Source organism: Hypanus sabinus, chromosome 1 (genome assembly GCF_030144855.1).
Source record: "Hypanus sabinus isolate sHypSab1 chromosome 1, sHypSab1.hap1, whole genome shotgun sequence".
NCBI lineage: Eukaryota > Metazoa > Chordata > Chondrichthyes > Myliobatiformes > Dasyatidae > Hypanus > Hypanus sabinus.
In genome coordinates this window covers 113,582,666-113,605,287 of record NC_082706.1, presented here as the reverse complement: position 1 = coordinate 113,605,287, position 22,622 = coordinate 113,582,666, and the positions used below count along the sequence as shown (strand labels likewise).

Below are 22,622 nucleotides of genomic sequence, written 5' to 3'. Positions count from 1 at the left end.
GAAGGCAAAAAATGGTTATAGATGGGTCATATTCTGTATGGAGGTTGGTGACCAGTGGTGTGCCGCAAGGGTCTGTTCTGGGACCCCTGCTCTTCGCGATTTTTATAAATGACCTGGATGAGGAAGTGGAGGGATGGGTTAGCAAATTTGCAGATGACACAGAAATTGGGTATGTTGTGGATAGTGCGGAGGGCTGTCAGAGGTTACAACGGGACATTGATAGGATGCAAAACTAGGCTGAGAAGTGGCAGATGGAGTTCAACCCAGATAAGTGTGAGGTAGTTAATTTTGGTGTGTCAAATATGATGGCAGAATATAGTATTAATTGCAAGGCTCTTGGCAGTGTGAAGGATCAGAGGGATTTTAGGGTCTGTGTCCATAGGACACTCAAAGCTGCTGTGCAGGTTGACTAAGAGGTTAAGAAGGCATAAGGTGCATTGGCCTTCATCAACTGTGGGACTGGGTTCAAGAGAGGAAAGGTAATGCTACAGCTTTACAGGACCCTGGTCGGACCCCATACTGTGCTCAGTTTTGGTCACTTCACTACAGGAATGATGTGGAAACTATAGAAAGGGTGCAGAGGAGATTTACAAGGATGTTGCCTGGATTGGGGAGAACACCTTATGAGAACAGGTTGAGTGAACTCTGCCTTTTCTACTTGGAGCGACGGAGGATGAGAGGTGACCTGATAGAGGTGTATATGATGATGAGAGGCATTGATCATGTGGATAGTCAGAGGCTTTTTCCAAGGGCTGAATTGGCTAGCACAGGAGGGCACAGCCTTAAGGTGTATGGAAGTAGGTCCAGAGGGGATGTCGGGGTAAGGTTTCTTTCCCCACGCAGAGAGCAGCGAGTGTGTGGAATGGGCTGCCGACAACTGTGGTGGAGGCAGATACAATAGGGTCTTTTATGAGACTCCTGGATTGGTACATGGAACTTAGAATAATAGAGGGCTATGGGAAACTCTAGGTAATTCTAAAGTACGTACATGTTCAGCACAGCAATGTGGGCCAAAGGGCCTGTATTGTGCTGTCGGTTTTGTACGTTTCCATGTTTCTACATGCTGCACATTGCAGTGAAAGTAATTCAAAAGAGGTATATTAAGAAGTATTGTACATTGGCTCAGAACATTACCCTGGTTCACTGGTGCCATCTTGCCTATTAAAAATAGGCAGCTTTTGTACAAATTAAAATGCTACAATGGCACCCAGAATGACAATTTGTTATGATGGTATTGATCCTCTCCTTCAATCTTTCATAAATACTTGCGTTCCTGCAATTTATTAAGAAACATTTGTATGTGTTGCAAATTGTACGTGGAGAAACTAGTGACATCCCCTGCCCTCTGCTAGCACTTTTACAATAATAGATCACTCATGGAGAGGCTGCCTGCAAAGGCTGACATTGGGCATGGTGTGAAGAGTGATGTCATTGGGGCTATGTCATTGTCCTCATGGCAATGCAAGCCATTTCTGGAAATGGTAGTACCTAATTCATATATTGACAGATCACCAAAATCCTAAAATCTCTCATTATCTTCTGATTACAAGTTGGAAGCTGCCATATCATTCCATTGTTAGGTCAATTTAAATGCCAGCTCAGATAGACTGAAAAGACAGGGTGGTGGTAAGGATTTCACCCATTCTTCGTGATGGTCTTCTTCATGACACTGAGGCTATGAAGACTGCCCTGGCTGTTGTACTCCATGCTTGCTAATATGATGAACTGATAAATGAAGCTTTAGGCCTAATCCAGGCTGCTCTGGGGTTCAACACGTACAAACAAGCTGGATGAACTCAGGAGGTCAGGCAGCATCTGTTGAAACGAGCAATCAACATTTTGAGCTGAGACACTTCATCAGGGCTGAAGAAGGAGGGGGGAGGGGCCCTATAAAGAAAGTGGGGGGAGGGTTGAAGGTGCCAGGTGAAAAACCAATCAGAGAAAAGATCAAGGGGTGGGGGAGGGGAAGCAGGGAAGGGATAGGCAGGAGAGGTGAAGAAGGAATGTAAGGGGAAAGCACTATGGGTAGAAGAAGAAGGCAGAATCATGAGAGGTGATAGGCAGCTAGAAGAGGAGGCAGAGTGGAAATGGGATGGGGGAAGGGAGAGGGAGGGAATTACCGGAAATTGGAGAGTTCAATGTTCATACCAAAGGGCTGGAGACTACCCAGACGGTATATGAGGTGTTGCTCCTCCATCCTGAGTTTGGCCTCATCATGGCAGTAGAGGAGGCCATGTATGGACATATCCAATTGGGAATGTGAAGCAGACAAAGGGTCTTGGCCTGAAACGTTGACTGCTCGTTTCAACGGATGCTGCCCAACCTGCTGAGTTCATCCAACTTGCTTGTACGTGTTGATTTGACCACAGCATCTGCAGCGTACTTTGTCTTTGCTCTGGGGTTCAGATTTGAGGATTTAATTTTGGTTTGGAATGCGTTGTTCACTTCAATTCTTTGCACAATTTTTTTTTCTTTCTCTTGCGCATTGAGTGTTAGTCTTTTATTTTTACTTTTTTAATTCCTTTTTTCTTTAATTGGATTCTTTCAGGTTTCTTGCTTTGTGGCTACCTGTGAAAATTTCAAGGTTATCCAATTTATACATTCTTTGATATTAGACCATAAGTCCAATGACATTGAGTCTGCTCTGCCATTCAATCATGGCTCCTCAACCCAGAACCCGCCTTCTCCCCGTAACCTTTGATGCCATGTCCAATCAAGAACCTATCAATCTCTGCCTTAAATACACCCAATGACCTGGCCTCCACAGCTGCATGTGGCAACTAATTCCACACATTCACCACTTTTGGCTGAAGAAATTTCTCTGCCCTCTTGTCCTAGACTCTCCCATCATGGGAAAGATCCTATCCACGACTTCTCTGTCTAGGCCCTTCAACATTCAAAAGGTTTTAATGAAATCCCCACCCTCAGCTCATCCTTCTGAATTCTAGCAAGTACAGACCCATAGTCATCAAATGTTCCTTGTACGATAACCCTTGCATTCCTGGAATCACCCTTGTGAACCTCCTCTGGACTCTCCCCAATTCCAGCGCATTTTTTCTAAGATGAGGAGTCCAAAACTGTTCACAATACTCAAGCTGAGGCCTCACCAGTGCCTTATAAAGCCTCAGCATCACATCCTCACTCTTGTATTCTAGAACTCTTGAAATGAATGCGAACATGGCATTTGCCTTCCTCACCACCAACTCAACCTGCAGGTTAACCTTCAGTGTGTTCTGCACAAGGACTCCCAAGTCCCTTTGCATCTCATATTCCTGGATTTTCTCCGTTTAGAAAATAATCTGTATATTTATTTCTCGTACCAAAGTGCAAGACCATGCATTTTCAAACATTATATTTCATTTGCCACTTTCTTGCCCATTCTCCTAATCTGTTTAAGTCCTTCTGCATCCTACCTGTTCCCTGAACACTACCTGCCCCTCCACCAATCTTTGTATCATCTGCAAACTTGGTAAGCCAATGTTCTAACCATGTTAGCAACCTTCCTCTAATACCATGTGTTGTTAACTTGGTAAGCAGCCACATGTGAGGCACCTTGTCAAAAGCCTTCTGATAGTCCAAATATACAACATCCACTGCAACCCCTTTATCCATCCTACCTGTAATCTCCTCAAAGAATTTTAACAGGCTCATCAGGCAGGATTTTACCTGAAGGAAACCATGCTGACTTTGTACTATCTTGTCCTGTGAAACCAAATACTCTTTCACCTCATCCTTAACAATTAACTCTAACATTTTCCCAACCACTGAGGGCAGGTTAACTGGTATACAATCTCTTTTCTGCTGCCTTCCTTCGTTGTTAAAGAGTGGAGTAACATTTGCAATTTTCCAGTCCTCTGGGACCATGCCAGAGTCCTATTATTTTTGAAAGAACATTTCTTATGCCACCACAATCTCTGATGTTATCTCTTTCAGAACCCTAGGGTGCAGTTCCTCCAGTCTAGTGGACTTATGTATCTTCAGTCTTTCAGCTTTTAGATCACCTTCTCTCTTGTAACAGTAACTGTACCCACTTCTCTTCCTTCTCACACTGCAACAGCAGGCATACTGCTAGTGTCTTCCACAATGAAGACTGATGCAAAATACTCATTTAGTTCATTGGCCATCTCCTTGCCCCCATTATTTCTCCTGCCTCAGTTTCTAGCGGTCCTATATCAACTCTCTTTTCTCTTATTTTTAAGCATACTGTATTTGAAAAAACTTTTATTATCTAGTTTGATATCTAGCTTGCCTCAAATTACATCTCTTCTCGTCTAATGATTCTTTTAGTTGTTCTCTGTAGGTTTTTAAAAACTTCCAAATCCTCCATCTTCACACTAATTTTTTGTTTTGTTGTATGCCCTTTCTTTTGCCTTTACAATAGCTTTGACTTCCCTTGTCAGCCACAGTTGTACGATTTTACCATTTGAATATTTCTTCATTTTTGGAATACACATGTCCTGCATCTTGCTCATTTTTCTCAGAAATGCATGCCATTGCTGCTCTGCTAAAATCTCTGCCAGCAACTCCTTCCAGTTTAGCTCCTTCCTTCTCTGCCAACTCCTCTCTCATACCACTGTAATTTCCCTTACTCCACTGAAACACTGCTCCATCAGACTTTACATTCTCTGCATCTAATTTCAAGTTGAACTCAATCATATTGAGCTCAATACTGTGCTCAATTCTGGTCGCCTCACTATAAGAAGGACATGGAAACCATAGAAAGGGTGCAGAGGAGATTTTCAAGGATGTTGCCTGGATTGGGGAGCATGCCTTATGAGAACAGGTTGAGTGAACTCGGCCTTTTCTCCTTGGAGCAACGGGGGATGAGAAGTGACTTGATAGAGGTGTACAAGATAATGAGAGGTATTGATCATGTAGATAGTGAGAGGCTTTACCCCAGGGCTGAAATGGCTAACACGAGAGGGTATAGTTTTAAGGTGCTTGGAAGTAGGTACAGAGGAAATGTCAGGGGTAAGTTTTTTTTTATACGCCAAGTAGTGAGTGCATGGAATGGGCTGCTTGCGGCAGCAGTGGAGGCGGAAATGATAGGGTCTTTTAAGAGACTTCTGGATGGCTACATAAAGTTTAGAAGAATAGAGGGCTATGGGTAAAGCCTAAATAGTTCTAAGGTAGGGACATGTTCGGCACAGCTTTGTGGGCTGAAAGGCCTGTATCGCGCTGTATGTTTTCTATGTTTCTATATTCTGATCACTGGTTTCCAAGGGTTATTTTACCTAAAGCTCCCTAATCGTCTCCAGTTCACACATAACACCCAATCCAGTATAGCTGATCCCCTAATAGGCTCAATGACAAATCGCTCTAAAAAGCCATCTCTTGGGCATTCAACCAACTCTCTCTCTTGAGATCCATTACCAACCTGATTTTCCTAATTGACCTTCATGCTAAAATCTCCCATGACTACCATAACATTGCCCTTTTGACTCACCTTTTCTATTTCCTGTTGTAACCTGTGGTCCACCTCCCAGCCATTGCTGGGATGTCAGTATGTAACTGCCATCGGGGTCCTTTGAGCCTTGCAGTTTCTTAAGTCAACTGACAAGGATTCAACATCCTCCAATCCTGTCACATCTTTCTCCTGATTTGATGCCATTCTTTACCAGTAGTGCCACACCAACCCTTCTGCCTACCTTCCTATCCCTCTGATATAATGTGTAACTTTGGATATTCAGCTCCCAACTACAACCATCCTTCAGCCACAATTAAGTGATGGCCACAACATCATACCTGACAATCTATAACATTGCAACAAGATCATCCACTTTATTTCTTATACTACGTGCATTTAGATACAGCACCTTGTAGTACCATATATTAAATGCACCTTTAATCATCACTGCTTGTCTGCACATCAATCCCAAAAGGTGACAAAAGAAAATTTAGGAATCAGATGCTTGTTAATAATGCAGCCAAAAAGACAGCCAAAACAATCACTGCTCCTCAGTACATCCAACAGCAGCCTTAAAACCTAGTTTGCCACATGCAATTCACTGCATGTGGAGTGCTCAAAGACAGCTGGGATTTCATGCACAGAAACAGGGAGGCCAGATGCTTATATTAAGCTGCTGGCAAATCATCACTGTCAGACCCCATTAGTGCACTTATTACTAGGAATGCACCCTGAACGCTAAGCACACAGTTCCTGCGTACTGTTGTACAGTATAATGATAATCCTGAACTTCAATCTCACCATTTCCACTTCTCTGCATCTTTCTTTTTCTCTTCCTTCACTTTCAATTGTTTCTTGTTTTTTTCAACCTTCTTCAGTTGTTTCTTCTTTTTCAGCATGATGTTATTCTTCCCATTCTTGGTTTGCTTTACAGGTCTTTTTCCATTTGCCTTGTTTGATAAATGTTTTGAAATTTAAACAGAACAATGAGCAGTCAGATTTGTTTCGAAACAAAGTTAATTCTGTCTACTTTAATGTTTTCTTTATATAGTGTATATTTCTTGGTTGCTAAAGAAATGTAGTAAAGATTGTGCCAAACTTATTCAGTTGAGATAACCAGTTGCTTGATAATACACTCACCCCTCATGCTACTGAGCAGATAATTAATTTAGATAGTTTTCATTTTTAGTTATTCATATTCACTTTAAGTAATATTCTGGTGAACAATACTTTACGACTGGAAGACAGTAATATTTTAACTTAAACAAGGGCTCCCAACCTGAGGCGTACTGACCCCTCTGTTAATAGTAGGGATCCAAGGTATAAAGGTTGTGAAACACTGAATTAAAGGCTTAAGAGAAAAACTGCAAAATAAAATTTACCATTAAATCTTCATCACTAAACATAGGCTGACAAGAGGTTACCTTCTCACCTATTCCAACTCAACAAGCAAATTTAAATTCTATGGCCATTAGTGCACTTACTACTAGGAATGCACCCTGAATACTCGGTAGCACATTAACTTTTTAAACTGAGAAGATTCAAGTACTGCAACTGCTTAGACATATCCAAAATTTCACCTGGTTAAAATCTTGGGATGTGCAGCATATCTCTGCCTTAAAAAGTTAATGCTGGAGGAATTAGTATTTGATCACAAGTTATGCAAATATCATGGAATTTCTCACTGTAAGTAATATCTGTTTCTTCCTTCTCAGTATATTGTTGACATCAGCAAAATAGGTGTCTTAACTTCATCTTTCCTGTGTAATAATTTCAAAAGGATAATCATATTGCAGGATGCATTAAGTTAGTTGGATTCTATTTACTAATCTGGCAACTCTTCCAAATACTGACAAAGAATCCCAAGGTTTTCTTGAAATCAATACTCAAATGCAATATGTAGAAAATGTACAGTACTTTCAATTCCAGTATATGATAGTTACATTAAGCTGCCTACTTCTCCAAAGTCTAAGCAAATGGCAAGAGTGCACGAGATCCTGTATGGTAAAGAACTGAAGAGACTCTCTCATAAGCTACACAAGGAAATCGGCCACATGCAGACTTTTTTAAAATATTCAAATAAGCTAAATCCAGTCTACTTGCCACATTTCTACATCAAGGGGCTTGGGGCCTGAAATGTTTCAGATTTTATTTGAACTTTGTAATATGAGATAGCTTGGGATTGCAATCATTTCCAACCTTTGGTTCAAAACAGATATGTACTTAATAGTAAAAATGATTACATTGTAGCGGTGTGCTACATGCAGCGCTAAAATTACGACACGGAGTCGGTAACTGCAGTCGAAGGAAAAACTTTATTCGAAATCTTCAGCCTCACTTTTAAGCCTCCCTCAACCTGCCCCCCGTGGCGCAGAGGCTCCAAAGCTCTGTGCTTGCAAACCCCCGTAGGCTATCTAATTGTGAGCCGGTTTGGATGTGCCAGGAAATGGGTCGCCACAACATACCATTAATATAATAAAAATATAATATGTTCAGGGTCACAAAATTAGAAGCAGCATCAGGAGAATACCATAATCAGGGGAACAACAAACAATAGAAGGCAACACACTCTAAACGCTGGAGGAACTCAGCAGGCCAGGCAGCATCTATGGAAAAGAGTACAGTTGACATTTCGGGCAAAGACCCTTCAAGCAGGACTGAAGAACAAGTCCTGGCAGGCTTTCAATTTCCACCAATGATGTTGTGTTTGGATTAAAAGGTACACTATATTTGTATTTTCCTTTTTTTCAGTTTTATGTAAGGTAAAAAGCACAAATAGCATTGTAGACTTCAAACTGTAGCATTGTAACAGGATTGTGGTGGTGGGATTTTAATTTTCCAAATATCGACTGGCATCTCCCTAGAGCAAGGGGTTTAGATGGGATGGAGTTTGTTAGGTGTATTCAGGAAGGTTTCTTGACACAGTCTCTTGACAAGAGGAGAGGCTGTACTTGATCTGGTATTGGGAAATGAACCTGGTCAGGTGTCAGATCTCTCAGTGGAAGAGCATTTTGGAGATTGTGATCACAATTCTGTCTCCTTTACCATAGCATTGGAGAGGGATAGGAAAAGATAAGTTAGGAAAGCATTTAATTGGAGTAAGGGAAAATATGAAGCTATCAGGCAGGAACTTGGAAGAGTAAATTGGGAACAGATGTTCTCAGGGAAATATACAGAAGAAATGTAGCAAATGTTCAGAGGATACTTGCATGGAGTTCTGCATAGGTACATTGCAGAGAAACAGGGAAAGGATGGTAGGGTACAGGAACTGTGGTGTACAAAGGTTGTTGAAAACTAGTCGAGAAGAAGAGCCTATGAAAGGTTCAAAAAGATAGGTATGATAGAGAGCTAGAAGATAAGGCTCGCAGGAAGGAGCTCATGAAATGAATTAAGAGAGCCAGAAGGGGCCATGAGAAGGCCTTGGCAGGCAGGATTAAAGAAAACCCCAAGGCATTAGACAAGTATGCGAAGAGCAAGAGGATAAGATAGGAGAGAATAGGATCAATCAAGTGTGACAGTAGAAGAGTGTGTATGGAACCGGAGGAGATAGCAGGGGTACTTAAAGAATACTTCACTACAGAAAAGGAATTGATGATTGTCAGGATGACTTGCAGCATACTGAAAAGCTTGAGCATGTAGATATTAAGAAAGAGGATTTGCTGGAGCTTTTGTTAAGCATCAAGTTGGATAAGTCATCGGGACCGGACGAGATGTACCCCAGGCTACTGTGGGAGGCAAGGGAGGAGATTGCTGAGCCTCTGGCAGTGATCTTTGCATCATCAATGGGGACAGGAGAGGTTCCAGAGGATTGGAGGGTTGCAGGTGTTGTTCCTTTATTCAAGAAAGGGAGTAGATATAGCATAGGAAATTACAGACCAGTGATGGAGAAGATCTTGAGAGGCAGGATTTATGACCATTTGGAGAGGCATAATATGATTAGGAATAGTCAGCATGGCTTTGTCAAAGGCAGGTTATGCCTTAGGAGCCTGAGTGAATTTTTTGAGGATGTGACTAAACACATTGATGAAGGTAGAGCAGCAGATGTAGTGTATATGGATTTCAGCAAAGCATTTGATAAGGTACCCCATGCAAGGCTTATTGAGAAAGTAAGGAGGCATGGGATCCAAGGGGACAATGCTTTGTGGATCCAGCACTGGCTTGCCCACAGAAGGCAAAGAGTGGTTGTAGACGGGTCGTATTCTGCATGGAGGTCGGTGACCAATGGTGTGCCTCAGGGATCTGTTCTGGGATCCCTATTCTTTGTGACTTTTATGAATGACTTGGATGAGGAAATGGAGTAATGGGTTGGTAATTTGCTGATGATACAAAGGTCAGAGGTGTTGTGGATAGTGTGGAGGGCTGTCAGAGATTACAGTGGGATATTGATAGGATGCAAAACTGGGTTGAGAAGTGGCAGATGGAATTCAACCCAGATTAAGTGTGAGGTGGTTCATTTTGGTAGGTCAAATATGATGGCAGAATATAGTATTAATGGCAAGACTCTTGGCAGTGTGGAGGATCAGAGGGATCTTGGGGTCCGAGTCCATAGAACACTCAAAGCTGCTGTGCAGGTTGACTCTGTGATTAAGAAAGCATATGGTGCATCAGCCTTCATCAATTGTGGGATTGAGTTTAGTAGCCAAGAGGTAATGTTGCAGCTATATAGGACCCTGGTCAGACCCCACCTTCAGTACTGTGCTCAGTTCTGGTCGCCTCACTACAGGAAGGATGTGGAAACCATAGAAAGGGTGCAGAGGAGATATACCAGGATGTTGACTGAATTGGGGAGCATGCCTTCTGAGAACAGATCGAGGGAACTCAGCCTTTTCTCTTTGGAGTGGTGGAAGATGAGAGGTGACCTGATAGAGGTGTATATGATTATGAGAGGCATTGATCATGTGGATAGTCTGAGACTCTTTCCTAGGGCTTAAATAGCTAGCATGAGAGGGCACAGTTTTAAGGTGCTTGGAAGCAGGTACAGAGGAGATATCAGGGTAATTTTTGTTGTTTTTTTTTTAAACACAGAGAGTGGTGAGTGCGTGAGATGTGCTGCTGGCGATGTTGGTGGAGGAGAATATGATAGGGTCTTAAGAGACTCCTGGATAGCTACACGGAGCTGAGAAAAATAGCTATAGGTACCCCTAGGTAATTTCTAAGGTAAGGACATGTTCAGCACAGCTTTGTGGGCCAAATGGCCTGTATTGTGCTGTAGGTTTTCTATGTTTCTATGTAGACTTGCTCTGGTGTTAGATTTTCCATCAGTGAGAATCTTTGCAATCTCTGCTGTTTTATGGTCAGCCAGAAGCTTTATCTTTAAAACTTAAAATCTTTATAAGCTTATTGCTGTGCCTTTTCTTAAATTTCTGCAACCAGCCCGCTGAATATTCACAATTACCTTCATTTTTCTGTTCATCATGATAGACTTTTGCTTGTTTCACTCATATACCCACGGATCCATTCTTGCAATGCACCATTGAGTTTTTAAATTTTTTTTGTTTTTGCAGTGTTTTTCTATTTTTCATTAACTTTTGTTCATTACATATGTGAGGTCACTCTTCAGAACTGTGAGATGTGCAGAGACCTCCACATCACCTGGGAACCTTCCTAGGGTCAGGTGTAATTTTCCATTTGTGACATTATGTCAGCTCTCAAGAAAATTTCGATTTCAAAGGGTTTCTGGTTTTGGAGGGGTACTCAACATGTATATCATTAATTGCAAAACTAAATTTCTGCAACCCATTAGTAGAAGTATTAGCTACTAGATCTGATTGGCCTCCAATCTGGAAAGGAATTGTGGTGCTAAATAGATTGGGAGGAATTGAAGGTGCTAAGTAAAAACTTTCAAGGAAGACATCAATCTCCAAACCTGCATGTTCTGTGAGATTGTTATTAATGGGAAATGGTCATAACTGATGAGCTTGACCAATTCTTCACTCACCATTTAAACCCTCAACCAGTACTCACCAATTTCTGACTGAAATCCAAGGTTATTCAAAAATCTGATGCAACCACAAACCAGAAAATTTTCCTTTTACTTTCTTTAATGTGCTCCTATCTGCATCACTCTGCAGATACAGTAAGAGGAGACAGGTGGCCAGCAGAAAGGGCAGCCAGGGAGTGCACAAGATCCCAAGTGAAATTGGGAGACGGGTGTAGGGACACTTAAGAAGGAACTTAAAAAAAAGGAGACTTAGAACAGAAGTGAGATCACAAGAGATCACTGAAGTGTTTTGTTAAGTAAATTTTAGTTACTAATTTTTCCCCTGACCTGTTCTTGGAACAGTGTTTAGTTGGCAGTTTTCAAACAGTGACTCCCAGGATTCCGATTCAGTGATGGTAATATTGTTGACAATTAAGATTTTCATTCTGGAGATGGTCATTGCTGACCACTTGTATGGCTAGGAGCAGAAATGTTATTTGGCACTTTTCAGCTCATGCCTATAATTTGAGGTCTTCTTGTAAACAACCATGCATGGAGGAGCTATGAATACAACTGAATGTTAGGTAGTTACAATTTTATGATGATGTAGCTGGAAGTGAATGATTCAAAGCTACCACCTTGAGAAATCCCTGTTTAACAATATCCAAGGGCTGAGTGATCTAGATAAATATCTTTGAGTAAGATATGATTGTAGTCACTGGAACACTCTCCCCTTGATTCCAATAGTCAGTTTTACCAGTCCTCCATCTTAACATTCAGTCATAGGCTGCCTTAATGTAGAAAAGTCAAATTACTTTCATCTCCAGAATTTAGTTGTTTAGTCTCTTTAGACTAAGGCTAAAATAAGGTCCTGAGCCAAATAACTCAGACAAAAATCAAAACTAAATCTTGACAAGTATGCTCCAGATCAGTGGTTCCCAGTGTGGGCAATATCATCCACCTCAGGGCAGTGGGACCTTGAGGGGAAAAATAAAGATAGAGGAGATGTTGGGAAGTGCTTGGTAGCACGGGAGGATACTTGGGAACTGCTCACTGCTTGAGATGAACTTTGTCAATAATATTTACCATTATTTTTCTGAGAACTGAGCATATCCAACAATTTTCCCACACTGTCAGGAAGTTACCATTCTTCCAAATGCACAGCTAGCTTCAGAGTACAAATCTTGTTTCACTGCCTTTACTGTAGGCCTCATAGGTAACCGACTGAAATAGTTGACAACAGCTTCTGTGATGGCAGGAACTTCCAAAGGTCACAGAAATGGACCTGCCTAGTACTTTACAGCTCAAAATGACTATTTTTAGGATTGGCATGTGAATTATAGTTAAGGATGGAAATATTCTTGGAACCAGCTCCTTCTGTTAGCTGTTTAATTCTCTGCCATCATTCATAAGTCAATGCAGCAGGACTACAACACTGAGGCAATCTTTCATTGCTGGAATAACTTGGGCGTCCATTGCATTTTGTGACCAATGACACCATCTCATTAAAGAATAAAAATTGCAAGGGCAGTAGACATCATCTACTTTAAGATTGGTTTAGTTCATTAATTATAGCAGCAAAATCAGTTAAAAATATAAAAATATACCTGAGGAATTTCATCCTCCTCAGCTTCCTCAGTTTTTAACCACTTGGACTTCTTCCTCTTCCTAAAAATAGTAAGAAAATGATCAATGATTTGTTTGTTAAAACAGATAATTGTTGAGCTATAAGCAGAAAAATACTTCTCTGCTCACATCAACTGAACTATCTGATCTCAGCTCCAAGGTGGAATTTCTGGGGTGGTGGTGAGAATAACAATAGAATCCAATGTTGAGCTGCTATAATCACCATCTAATAATGGGCTTCATTTTGTGAATAAATACAGGAGACAACTTAATTGCAATGCCCACATTCAAGGAGAATTGTGATAATCATTCTTCGACCTCATGCAATCAGTTATACAGCACAGAAACTAGCTCGACAGTCCAAATGTCCCATGCCAATGAAGATGCCCCACCCAAACTTGTCCCATTTGCTACTGTTTTGTCTATAACCTAATCTTTTCCAATCCTGGTACCTCTCAAACTGTTTTTTTAAAAATTGTTATTGTAAATGCCTCAACCACTTCATGGCTTATAACTTAGTACTTCATTGTACTGATGGTAGCCTCAAAAGATGAAAACTTTTATTCCTTCACCAATTTTTGAAAAATACCCAGGTAACTGTTCATGATCTCAAAAACAGAAATTCTCTTGTGTGATTCAAAGTTTAACACACTGCATCATAAAAGAATATTAATGTAAAATGGGTATACATCAGGGAGATTTTGACAACCACAATATACCATTAACCCAATTTGTCCATTCTATGTGGGGAGGGGGAGTGATTAACTATCACACAGATCTCTTTATATGGTTGTGCCCATGCAAATTTATGAATAAACCATCAGCTTTGTTGCTAAGAATGACATACCTTGACATTTGAATAGATCAGCTATTGCAGAGATCACTTTACTCAGCACTGTTCCCTACAATGCAATTCTGTGATATTGTCAATGGAAATAGAATCCACATTGTCACAAGTGTGACAACACATAACATCACAAAGCAGCAATGACGAAGTCAACACACACCATAAAAAAGATTCAGGACTACTCTTTGAAGATTTTTAGCATCTCACTTTTATGGTAGTGGGTTGTCATCCAGTAAGAATTAAAAATGATTTATTTTGTGAAAATGACACCAAGACCCTGAAGGTTCTCAGCCCAAATCATCGACTGTACTTTTCCCCCTCCCGTAGATGCTGCCTACCCTGCTGAGTTCCTTCAGCATTGTTTGTGTAGCCAAGATCTTCTGCCAGTTATCACATTGTGGCTACTCCACAAGAAGAATTCATGCAGAGACATCTTCCAGTATTCATAATCGGAGTGACAAGAAGTCCTGAAGGGCTACCAGAAATTAGATAATTAATGGTTAACATTTAAACAGAAAGTAGTTTACACAGAATGAAGGGTGAATTTGATAGGAGGTGGGGTTGGGGGAGGTATGGTATCACAGTGAATGAACAGCAGCTGTTCAGAAAAGACTGGTAGTTAGCAGAAAAATTGATGGTATAGTAAGAACAAAGGGAGGCTAGAGTTTGACAGATAGGTAGATTACAAGTCTACAATTATAGTTTGAATAAGACTTCAGACAATAGTCATGGCTGTTAAAACTCGAGATGAAATTAAGATCATACAGAAAATATTGAGACTGAACTTTCTGTTGCAAGTTCAGTTCATATTGCAATGATGTAGTAATGTACTTTAAAAGGTGAGAAACTGATATGCTATACATGAACAATCGAGCAGTGAAATTGATACCATCTTTTGGTCACTGGTGAACAAGTGCACATTTTCTTTTTGCCTTAAGTTGGTGTAATATCAGTACGTAAATTGCAATGAGCATCAGAATATTTAGACAGTAAAATCCAGCTCAACTTCAAGATGCTGAATGCTGCAACATTTTTAATGCAGTGATTTTTTTTTTAAAGGATGAAATCTGTTGTTCACTAAACTGAAACTATATCCTTCACTTTAGAAGTGCCACATAATTATAAATCCTCTTTCTACATTATTACACGTTGGCTGTTGTTCCTGCCTGGAGCCAACTATTGCTAGTTTTCCTTGAGCATTTCTAGCCTTTTACCATCTTTCTTTTCATTAACCCAAAACCAAACTGTTAAAGAGGAAACTTCAAAGAATTGTGGTGTGGGCTATGAAGCATAGATATCTTCACCATAAGCTTAGAGTTGAGAATGATGAAGACAAAAAACACAGACGGAGGCAAAGGAAATAGAGTTGAATTTCATTCATTGAATGTGATTAGCATGGCCAGCATCATTGTCCATAACCATAGTTCCTTGAGAAAGTGGTTTTTACTTGCCTTTTTGAACTTGTCATATACCAGAAGTACATATTCTAGTAACTAAATATAAACGGAGCTCAAATTTCCTCTATGCTGTGGTGATAACTGAACTCTTGAGTATGAAGAATCTGAATTATTGATTATATTCAAATTACTGGATTGCCCATTTACTAAACAACTACTGAACATAGGAGACAAGGGTTGGAAGAATGTAGTGTTTGCAAGATAACAGACTGAAGGTGATTACAAAGATAATGAAGAGCAAAACTACTCAGGGTCTTCATAGAGAAATGAGAATTTTAAAATTAAGGAGTTACTGTTGAATTACACCAATAAATGTTAAAATGAGGGAAGAAAAGGATTTTAAAGCTATCCATATGTATACAGAGAAATCCCTCTGAAGGTAGTTTAAAAAACACTTCAAGAGATCTGTATTATACTCAAAATATCAACATTAAAGTGAAATTCACACAATTGAAGGGAATCTTGTGTTATCAGTCTGAAATTGTTTACAAGGTATGAAATGTAACAGTAAACATCTCATTCTTTGGAGAGAGCTTTCTCCAGGGATCTGCACTGAAGCCTAGATATTTGGCTTTTCATTTTTGTGTAATGAAATGTCTGTCCTTTATGCAAGAACTTTTAATCTTTTAAATAACCAACTATTGGGTTCAATTTGATGCACTTGAAACAAAATTAAATACATTCTACCTTAATTTGCAATGCAGATATACAGTGAGAACCCCACCACCACCCCCACCCCACCCCACCCCCGGCCCGCATATGTACATATAACAAAAGGAATTCTAGACACTTTTTGCATGCTTAGATCAGTCTAAATACAGGAGGGAGTGACTTAAAGGAAACATCAGCTAATATCCAATGATCATCTAGTCATTGGTTAGAGGAAATGTTTGAAAATCATACACTTAACCAAGACACTTACTGCTCCGAATTGATATCACAGCGGATCCTTTTCTTAGTACTTTCAACAGGAAATGAGTCTTCATTCATATCTTGATTCTCAACCAGCCTATAAGTTATAAGATTTCTAAATTGTTAGGACAATCATTTCAATTTTTTCTGCTCTCATCTTTCCAGAATTCACCAAAGCAGAGTTTTGAAAAAAAAAACAACAGTAGGAGAATGCTATTTGGGCCCTTAAGCTTTTTGACAATCGCAATGAAAGCTAAGCTGTTTTGCTTTTTCCCCCAAACCTGTTCTCCAGTTTGCTATATCTCTGGATGACTCAAGAGTTGAAAGAGAAAACTTAAACAGAATTGTTTGCATTAATTTCCTTTACCACAGCATTGGAGAGGAATAGGAACAGACAAGATAGGAAAGTGTTTAATTGGAGTAAGGGGAAATATGAGGCTATCAGGCAAGAACTTGGAAGCATATATTGGAACAGATGTTCTCAGGGAAAAGTATGGAAGAAACTGGCAAATATTCAGGGGATATTTGCGTAGAGTTCTGCATAGGTACATTCCAATGAGACAGGGGAAAGGATGGTAGTGTACAGGAACCATCGTGTATAAAGGCTCTGGTAAATCGAGTCAAGAAGAAAAGCTTAGGAAACGTTCAAAAAAACTAGATAATGATAGAGATCTAGAAGATTATAAGGCTAGCAGGAAGGAGCTTAAGAAAGAAATTAGGAGAGCCCGAAGAGGCCATGAGTAGACCTTGGCAGACACAGGATTAAGGAAAACCCCAAGGCATTTTACAAGTACGTGAACAGCAAGAGGATAAGATGTGAAGGAATAGGACCAATCAAGTGTGATAGTGGAGAAGTGTGTATGGAAACGGAGGATATAGCAGAGATACTTAATGGGTACTTTGCTTCAGTATTCACTATGGAAAAGGATCTTAGCATTTGTAGGGGTGACTTACAAAGGACTGAAAAGCTTAAGCACATAGATATTAAGAAAGAGGATGTGCTGGAGCTTTTGGAAAGCATCAAGTTGGATAAGTCACCGGGACCGGACGGGATATACCCCAGACTACTGTGGGAGGTGAGGGAGGAGATTGCTGAGCTTCTCGCAATGATCTTTGCATCATAACTGGGGACAGGAGAGGTTCCGGAGGATTAGATGTTGTTTCCTTATTCAAGGAAGGGAGTAATGATAGCCCAGGAAATTATAGACCAGTGAGTCTTACTTCAGTGTTGGTAAGTTGATGGGAAAGATCCAGATAGGCAGGATTTATTATGAACATTTTCTCCACTGCTCCAAGGATGTAAGGCCAAGTTCACTCAACCTATTCTCATTAGGCATTCTCCCAAATCCAGTCAACATCCTTGTAAATCTCCTCTACACCCTTTCTATAGTTTCCATACTCTTCCTATAGTGAGGTGACCAGAACTGAGCACAGTACTCCAAGTGGGGTCTGACCAGGGTCCTATATAGCTGTAACATTTTACCTCTCAGCTCTTAAACTCAATCCCACAGTTGATGAAGGCCATGGCACCATACGCCTTCTTAACTACACAGTCAACTTGTGCAGCATCTTTGACTGTCCTATGGACTTGGACCCTAAGATCCCTCTGATCCTCCACACTGCCAAGAGTCTTACCATTAATATTATATTCTGCCATCATATTTGACCTACCAAAAAGAACCATCTTACACTTATCTGGGTTGAACTCCATCTGCCACTTCTCAGCCCAGTTTTGTATCCTATCAATGTCCTGTAATAACCTCTGATAGACCTCCACACTAAACACAACACCTCCAACCTTTGTATCATCTGCAAATTTACTAACCCATCCTCTTCCAGGTTATTTATAAAAATCACAAGGGGGTCCCAGAACAGATCCCTGAGACACACCACTGGTCACCGATCTCCATGCAGAATATGACCCATCTACAACCACCCTTTTCCTTCTGTCTGCAAGCCAATTCCAGATCCACAAAAGCAAGATCTCCTTGGATCCCATGCCTCCTTACTTTCTCAATAAGTCTTGCAGGGGGTACCTTATCAAATGCCTTGCTGAAATCCATATACACTACATCTACTGTTCTTTATTCATCAATGTGTTTAGTCACATCCTCAAAAAATTCAATCAGGCTCATAAGGCACGACCTGCCTTTGACAAAGCCATGTGCACTATTCCTAATCATATTATGCCTTTCCAAATGTTCATAAACCCTGCCTCTCAGGATCTTTCCCATCAGTGGTTGGTAAGTTGAAGTAAGACTCACTGGTCTATAATTTCCTGGGCTATCTTTACTCCCTTTCTTGAATAAGGGAACAACATCTGCAACCCTCCTATCCCCTGGAACCTCTCCTGTCCCCAATTATGATGCAAAGATCATTGCCAGAAGTTCAGCAATCTCCTCCCTTGCCTCCCACAGTAGCCCGGGGTATATCCTGTCCAGTCTTGGTGACTTATCCAACTTGATGCTTTCCAAAAGCTCCAGCACATCCTCTTTCTTAATGTCTATAAGCTTTTAAATCTGCTGTAAATCATCCCTACAATCGCTAAGATCCTTTTCCACAGTGAATACTGAAGCAAAGTATTCATTAGGTACCTGTGCCATCTCTTCTGCTATGTTCTATAATAGACAGAATGTAATGTCCTATCTATTATATTCTATGCCCTGACCTATGGAGGTAGGCATACAAAATACCTTAAACTTACTGTCTAACCATGTTGCCACTTTCAGGGAATTATGGATCTGAAACTCAAAGTATCTCTGTTCATCAACATTCCCCAATACCCTGCTATTTACTGATTATACTCTACCCATTACCTGACTTCCCAAAATGTTTCTGCATAGCAAAAGATGGGATTAAATTCCATCTGCCAATGCCCTAACCCGACTTTCCATCTGATCTGTATTGTGCTGCAGCCTTAGTCAATCTTCACTGCTATCAACACCAACAACTTTTGCGTTGTCTGTATGCTTCCTGATTGTAATTCCTACAGTTACATCCAAATCATTGATATACATCATGAACAACAAGAGTCCTAGCAAAGATCCCTGCAGTACTCCACTGGTCAGAGTCTTCCAAACATAAAAGCACCCTTCCACCACTACCTTGTACCTCATAACATGAAGTTAGTACATTGTATATCTAGAAAACAACACTATTTAATCTTGCACACCATCCTATCAACCATGCACATGCTATGACAGCCAGCATCTGAAACAATTTTTGGCCTTTGAAGTCTGATGATCAGATGTAATTTTCCAGCTATTATTCTAATAAAAAGTTTTGAGAACAAATATGCAGCATTTTAGAGAATTCATGGAAGTAGATTATTTATGTTAATTTCAATTATTCCATTTCCAACAGAAACAATAGATTTTAATCCCGCAAAACATACAGTCTAATAAACAACCATCATGCAATCTTCACCACCATCCCAAAACTTTTATGAAAACTAAATTCTAAGTTGAAACTCACTTTGTGGAAGGATCCTCAACATGGTCAGGTTCCTTTTTTATCTTGCTTTCTTGAATTCCGCCATTGTCTTCAGAGTTCTGCAGCTCTGACTGTACTTTCAAATTAAGCCTTTATGAAAAGAGCAAACCATTGTTTATTGAACATATCAAAGTTCTACCCTAGCACCACTATTTTGCAAAGCAAACCTTGAAATATATTACTTAACAGCAATACAGAGTAGCACTGGCCAATGGGACAAAGCTTAGGTAGCTAAACATATAGAAGATGGTGCAGAAGAATCCCAACTTCTTTTTTACATAAAGCATATTGGATTCTGTACAAAACTAGCCTCACAATGATACATAAACTCAAGTAAATCAAGCAGCAGATTAGAGGACTACAGTTTTTAATGACTAGAATGCAGCATTGTAAAAGAAATGTAAATGTTGCTGTAACAATGCTAAGAGGTAAAGTGACTGAATTGATTAAATACAATTGTTTCAGAGAGGATGATACTAAATATTTGGACAGAGAACTCTAAACTAGTCATTGCAATCAATATCAATAATGTTGACAGTGTCTTAAATATATGTTAGGGGAAATTAATACAGAGGGAAAAGTGCATTTTTAAAAAACTTCAATTGGGTTTTGTCAGTAGACTTGTTTTGCTTTTGTGGACTTGTTTTTCCTCTTTTGCTTCAACCAGTGTTGGTCAAATACAAAACATTTACATTGACACTCATTTCCCTTGTTTCCAAGCAGAGATAGGATTGAGGAAAGCAGAATCAGTCTCCACAAGACCATAAGACATAGGTACAGAATTCAAGCCACACACACAAAATGCTGGTAGAACGCAGCAGGCCAGGCAGCATTTATAGGGAGAAGTGCAGTCGACGTTTCGGGCTGAGACCCTTCGTCAGGTCCTCGTGTTTGCATAGAACAGAATTATCTCACTCAGCCCATCGAGTCTGCTTCACCATTCAATCCATCATGGCTGATTTATTATCCCCATAACATTTTATTCCCCTATTAAAGGGCAATGAATTCCACAGATTCACCACCCTCAGACTAAAGAAATTTCTCCTAATCTGTATCAAGAATGGACATCCCTCTGTTCTGAGACTGTGCCCTCCGGTCCTAAGCTCACCCACTACAGGGAATATCCTCTCCACATGCTAGACCTTTCAATAGGCTTCAATGAGATTCTTTGCCCCCCCCCCCCCATTTCTTCTAAACTCCAGCAAGTACAAGCCCAGCCCAGAGCCATCAATTGCTCTTCTTATGCTAACTCTTTCATTCCCGGAAACATTCAATGAACCTTGTCTAGACACTCTTCAATACCAGCATGACCACTCAATACTCCAAGTGCAGTCTGACCAATGCCTTACAAGACCTCAGCATCACATCCTTGCTCTTATATTCCAGTGCTCTTGAAATGAATGCTAACATTGCATTTGCCTTCCTTACCCCAACCAAATTTTCAAGTTAACCTTTAGGGAATCTTGCACAAGGACTAAGTGCCTTTGCACTCATTGGGTGAATGAGTACAATTTGACTCTTGAAAAAAAAATCAGTCAGCAAAAAGACAAGAATATTTCAGAATCAGATTTATTATCACCAGCATGTGACATGAAATTTGTTAACTTAGCAGCAGTTCAATGCAACATATAATATAGAAAAATATTAAATAATAAGTAAATCAATTACAGTATATGTATATTGAATAGATTAAAAAATCATGCAAAAAACAGAAATACTTGTATATAAAACAAAGTGAGGTAGTGTCCAAGGTCTCAAAGTCCATTTAGGAATCGGATAGCAGAGGGGAAGAAACTGTTCCTGAATCACAGAGTGTGTGCCTTCAGGCTTCTGTACCTCCTACCTGATGGTAACAGTGAGAAAAGGGCATGCCCCAGGTGCTCGATGTCCTTAGTAATGGACGCTGCCTTTCTGAGACACCGCTCCCTAACGCTGTCCTGGGTACTTTGTAGGCTAGTACCCAAGACAGAGCTGACCAGATTTACAACCCTCTGCAGCTTCTTTTGATCCTGTGCAGTAGCCCCTCCATACCAGACAGTGATGTAGCCTGTCAGAATGCTCTCCACATAACATCTATAGAAGCTTTTGAGTGTATTTGTCGACATGCCAAATCTCATCAAACTCCTAATAAAGTAAAGCCACTGTCTTGCCTTCTTTGTAACTGCATCAATATGTTGGGACCAGGTTTGATCTTGACACCCAGGAACTTGAAACTGCTCACTCTCTCCATTTCTGATCCCTCTATGAGGATTGGTATGTGTTCCTTCATCTTACCCTTCCTGAAGTCCACAATCAGCTCTTTCACCTTACTGATGTTGAGTGCCAAGTTGTTGCTGCAGCACCACTCCACTAGTTGGCATATCTCACTCCTGTACACCCTCTCGTCACCACCTGAGATTCTACCAACAATGGTTGTATCGTCAGCAAATTTATAGATGGTATTTGAGCTATGCCTAGCCACACAGTCATGTGTATATAGAAAGTAGAGCAGTGCTTTACTAAGCACACACCTGATGTGCAGCAGTGTTGATCGTAGGTGAGAAGGATATGTCATTACCAATCCGCACAGACTGGTCTTCCGGTTAGGAAGCAGAGGATCTGATTTCAGAGGGAAATAAAGGCCCAGCTTCTGTAACTTCTCAATTAGGATTGTGGGAATGATGGTATTAAATGCTGAGCTATAGTCGACGAACAGCATCCTGATGTAGGTGTTTGTGTTGTCCAGGTGGTCCAAAGTTGTGTGGAGAGCCATTGAGATTGCATCTGCTGTTGACCTATTGTGGCAGAAAGCAAATTGCAGTGGGTCCAGATCCTTACTGAGGCAGGAGTTCAACTGAGGTAGTCAAAATCTTGAGGGGAAAATGTGAGCTTATGTTCTGATGTCTTTTTTTTTACAGTGGAAAAATGTGAAGGGATTTCACACATGCTATTAAACTTTTTTTTTTAAGATTTTAGAAACAC

The 22,622-nt window shown here is 40.4% G+C and overlaps 1 protein-coding gene across 1 annotated transcript in view; it reads right to left on the bottom strand.

The window, feature by feature from the left end:
* Nucleotides 1–6,204: 6,204 nt before the first annotated feature.
* Nucleotides 6,205–22,622, bottom strand: part of LOC132403877 (TRAF3-interacting protein 1-like) — a 43,027-nt gene continuing 26,609 nt past the window's right edge. Inside the window, exons 9-12 of the mRNA XM_059987695.1 lie at nt 19,644–19,751; nt 16,180–16,266; nt 12,935–12,995; nt 6,205–6,357 (exon numbers count right to left, since the gene is read on the bottom strand). Coding sequence (XP_059843678.1) covers nt 6,205–6,357; nt 12,935–12,995; nt 16,180–16,266; nt 19,644–19,751 — 409 coding nt within the window. The remainder of the gene's footprint in view (nt 6,358–12,934; nt 12,996–16,179; nt 16,267–19,643; nt 19,752–22,622) is intronic.